This window comes from Beauveria bassiana (genome assembly GCF_000280675.1).
Source record: "Beauveria bassiana ARSEF 2860 unplaced genomic scaffold BBA_S00076, whole genome shotgun sequence".
NCBI classification, from domain to species: Eukaryota; Fungi; Ascomycota; class Sordariomycetes; order Hypocreales; family Cordycipitaceae; genus Beauveria; species Beauveria bassiana.
In genome coordinates, this window is record NW_007930911.1 from 30,035 (window position 1) to 34,257 (window position 4,223).

At 21.0% G+C, this 4,223-nt stretch overlaps 1 protein-coding gene across 1 annotated transcript in view; it reads right to left on the reverse strand.

The window, feature by feature from the left end:
- Nucleotides 1-3,673: 3,673 nt before the first annotated feature.
- Nucleotides 3,674-4,223, reverse strand: part of BBA_09949 (pol-like protein) — a gene marked incomplete at both ends in the record, with an annotated part of 4,659 nt that continues 4,109 nt past the window's right edge. Inside the window, 7 exons of the mRNA XM_008605046.1 lie at nucleotides 3,674-3,690; nucleotides 3,726-3,734; nucleotides 3,854-3,874; nucleotides 3,951-3,962; nucleotides 4,060-4,068; nucleotides 4,101-4,109; nucleotides 4,149-4,154. Coding sequence (XP_008603268.1) covers nucleotides 3,674-3,690; nucleotides 3,726-3,734; nucleotides 3,854-3,874; nucleotides 3,951-3,962; nucleotides 4,060-4,068; nucleotides 4,101-4,109; nucleotides 4,149-4,154 — 83 coding nt within the window. The remainder of the gene's footprint in view (nucleotides 3,691-3,725; nucleotides 3,735-3,853; nucleotides 3,875-3,950; nucleotides 3,963-4,059; nucleotides 4,069-4,100; nucleotides 4,110-4,148; nucleotides 4,155-4,223) is intronic.

Sequence of the window (4,223 nt, forward strand, 5' to 3'; positions counted from 1 at the left end):
ATATTTATATAAATATCCCTTTATTAGTATATTATTATTATTATTTATTTATTTTAATAAGAAGAGAATTATTTATTATAAACTAGCCTTAGGCTCTTATAAGTAGGTGTTATAATTATTAATAATTCTCTTAAGGAGAAGAGGAAAAGAGTAAAAGAGAAACTAGCTATAGAATATTAATATTATATAGCGGGCCCTATAAGCCTGCTTTAGTTCCTCGACGGCCTTAGGCTAAATATAAGGAAGGTAGGCTATAGAGCCTGAGTTCTTGATAATAAGTTATTATACTAGACTTTAAAAAATATAGCTTTTTTTTATAATAATAAAATATTAAAATACTAGTTCTTTTAATAGATAAGCCTTATTAAGGCTAATATTATACTATTTCTATTAAAATTCCTAAAATTATAAAAGACCTCTTAAAATATTAAGATATCTTAAGTCTAAAACTAAACTAAAATCTAATATTTCTAGAAGATATAAAATACCTTCTAGAAGAGCTAGAAAAAGTATTAGAATTACCTAAAAACCTAAAATACTAAAAGCTATTATAACTAACTAGTATCTAGTATATTTAACTAGGCTATATAAGTCTTTTATTACTTAAAAAGACCTTAAAACTTACTAAAGGTTTTCTTAATTTTACTTAAGTTAAAGATACTAACTTTAAATATATAGTCTATATTTAGGCTAAGATAATAAGATAGTTATTTAAATAAACTCTCCTTAATCTAGCTAATATCCTAAATATTATAAAAGATAATACTTTTAAAATTAAGCCCTTACCGTATAATAAGAAGCTAATAGGCCTTATATTAGTAGATAGAAAGTCTTAATATTATTAGGTTCTACTTCTTACTAATTAAAAGGAACTTACCCTTTTAAATATTATTTAAGACTTCCTTAAAAGTCTTAAAGTATATTATAATTATATATTAAAAGAATTCTATTATAATAGTAAAAAGGAGATTAATTAAGAACTTAAAGACTAGTTTACCTTATAAGATATTTAGTTTACTACCTAAAGTCCTTATATTTATAAGTAAAATAAACTATTTAAATAATTAATTTAAATTATCTTAAATAAACTTAAGATTATAATACTTTAGTCTAAGCTATTATTTTTCTTATAAAGTACTATATTACTAGCTATAATAATACTTATTAACTATATTATAAATTTAACTTAACTATTAGTACTTTATTAAATATTAATATAAGAAATATTATCTTAAAAAGCTAAGATATTAAATCTTATTTACTTTAAGGTAATAAGAGTACTTATTAAGGTTCTTATCTTTTATGAAAAATAAATAAAAAACTAAAAGCTAAAGGCTAAGACTAAGTTAAGATAGTTATTAGTTATTTTAGGCTTTAAAACCTATTTAGTCTATATTTCTTAATAATATATTATTACTAAAACTTCTTTTATAACCTTTATAAAGAAAATTAAAGGTATTAGGTATATTAAGAAAAGCCTAGAAGGTAACTTCTAAAATATATAGAACCTTAACTTAGAGGGGGGAATACTTAAACTCTTCTCTAATAAGAAGTCTTTAGATCTTAATAAAAAATCCCTAAACCTACTTTAAAAAGAACCTTAAAAGTAACTTACCTTTACCCTAGTCTTATTATTATCTAATAAACCCCTAGTTATTAAATTAGAAGAGGATAACCCTTCTATATTAATAGACCTTAGTATTAATATAGCCTTTTTTAGTTATAAGTTAAATTTAATAACTATTTATTTTATTTATTAGATTATAAAGACTATTAAAAAGAAATTTAAGATAGTTAAAAAGATATATAATAATATATTTAATAACTAAAAGAAGGCTCTCTAAAGTCCTAATAAAGATAATTAGATTAAAGTTTTTTTTAATAAGTTAAAATAACTTATTAGAGCTAAAGTCTTCTAGTTTATTAAATATTTAAAAGTCCCTAATTCCTAGAAGGTTTTAAAAAATAAACCTATCTTTTAACTTAAGTTTAACTAAAATAACTAGCCTATTAAATATAAGATAAGGTTAATAGTTAAAGGCTTTATATAGGTCTTTAGATAAGACTTTTTTTAGACTTATACCTTAACTTTAATCCCTTTAACTTAATAAATTATCTTAATATTAGTAGCTATTAATAATAAGAAAATTAAATAAGTTAACTTTATTAGAGCCTTCCTTAATAGTTAACTAAAGGAAGTTATTTATATAATATTTTTAAAAGGTCTTTTAGAGTTTATAGAAGACCTTTTATCTTATAAGAGTAAAAGAAGTAAAGAACTTCTTTAACTTTTAAACTAAGCTAACTATAATCCTTCTAAAAAGTAAATTATATTATTAAATAAAACTCTTTATAAACTTAAATAAAAACCTTAAAACTAAGAAATTCTTTTAAAAAACCTCTTAGCTAAGCTAGGCTTTAGTTTACTTCTCTTAAATAATACTATCTACTAAAATTAGACTACCTAAATATTTATAATAACCTATATTAATAATTATCTTCTTATAAGACCTAACCTTTATTATATTAATTAAATTAAAAGGTAGCTTAATAAGGCTTATCTTATTAAAGATAAGAGACTTACCTCTTTTTTCTTAAGTATTTAAATTATTTAAAATTAAAAAAAAAGAAGTTTATAATTATATTAAAGCTAATTTATAAAAGAAATAGTTTCTAGATTTAGTCTTCTTAACTTTAAGTTATAACTTATTTCCTTATAGCCTAGACTATTATAAGACCCTTTACTTAGTTTAATGCCTAAGTATATCTTTATAAAATACCTTATAAAGAACCCTAATTTAGAAGTACTTAAAAAGAAAATACTTAAAGCTTTATTAGACTTAGATTAATATATATTCTAATATTTTATAAGTATAATTATATAACTTATAATAATAATTAAACTAGATATTACTTTTTTAGTCTAATTTTACTTAAGATATATAATTTAGGTAAATATAATACTTTTTAATTTAGTAAAGGGGAGTCTAAAGTACTTAAATAGTATTAAGACTTATATTATAAGATATTATAAAAGTAAAAAACCTAACTATCTCCTCTAGGCTTACTCTAATAGTAACTTTACTAGATATTAAGAAACCTCTAGGTCTATAGGTAGTTACCTCTTAACCCTTAATAAAAGACCTATTAACTAAAGATTAAAAAAAGTAAGTCTTATTTTACTTTTAATACTAGAAGCTAAATCTAATAGTCTTTTAAAGATAATTAGAAAGATTAAATAAATCTTAAGGCTTTTTAAAAAAATAATAATAATAATTTAATATCTTATCTCCTTATTTTATAATAATTAAGGTTTAATCTCTAATATTAGTAACTTAAACTAGTATATTAAAACTAAGTATATATTATTAAAGTTTTAATATATTTACTAAGAAGCTTAGTCTAGACTTATTAATATTAAATATCTTAAAATAGCTTTTATACTTATTAATAGCCTAATAAAGCTCCTTTTAAGTATTAAGTTCTAGAGCTTCTAAAAGCTCCTAGACCTCTAAACTCTTAACTAGAGCTACCTATATATAGTAGTCTTAAGAAATTACTAATTACTATATATATTAAGGTCTATTATTAAAAAGCCTTTATCTTTATTCTAAATAACTCTTAAGTCTTTATTAAAATTTACTAGGTCTCTTTTTAAGATCTATAAAGCCTATTAAATACTAAGAATAACTAGATAATATCACTAAAGTAGTAAAATTAGTTACTTATATATACTAGAATTTAATATATTTAGTACCTATAGTTTAATAATAACCTCTAAATAGTAGTCTTATTATCTCTTTAATAAGGAATTAACTATAGCTCTTAATTAATTTAAGAGTTATCTTAGTACCTATAGGGTAGATACGCCTAACTTATAATAAGTTAGAATTTCTAATTATTATAAGCCCCTAATATCTTAAAAACCTATAAGGAAAGCTATACATTACTATTAGAACTAACTAAGTTATAAGGTAAAATATTTATAGTTAGTAGGTTACTAGCCTAGCCTAGCCTAAGCTACTTTCCTAAGAGGTCCCTTATAGATCCTATAAATACCTAGGTAGGCTATTTTTACTAAATAGTACTTATAGACTAACTTTTATTTTCTATAAAATTTATTTATATAGGTTTTACTAAAAATATACTTATAGCTAATAAATTTTTAGTTAATTAGTATATAGCTAACGTAGTTAATAAGTAAGTCACGTAGATAAGTAAGT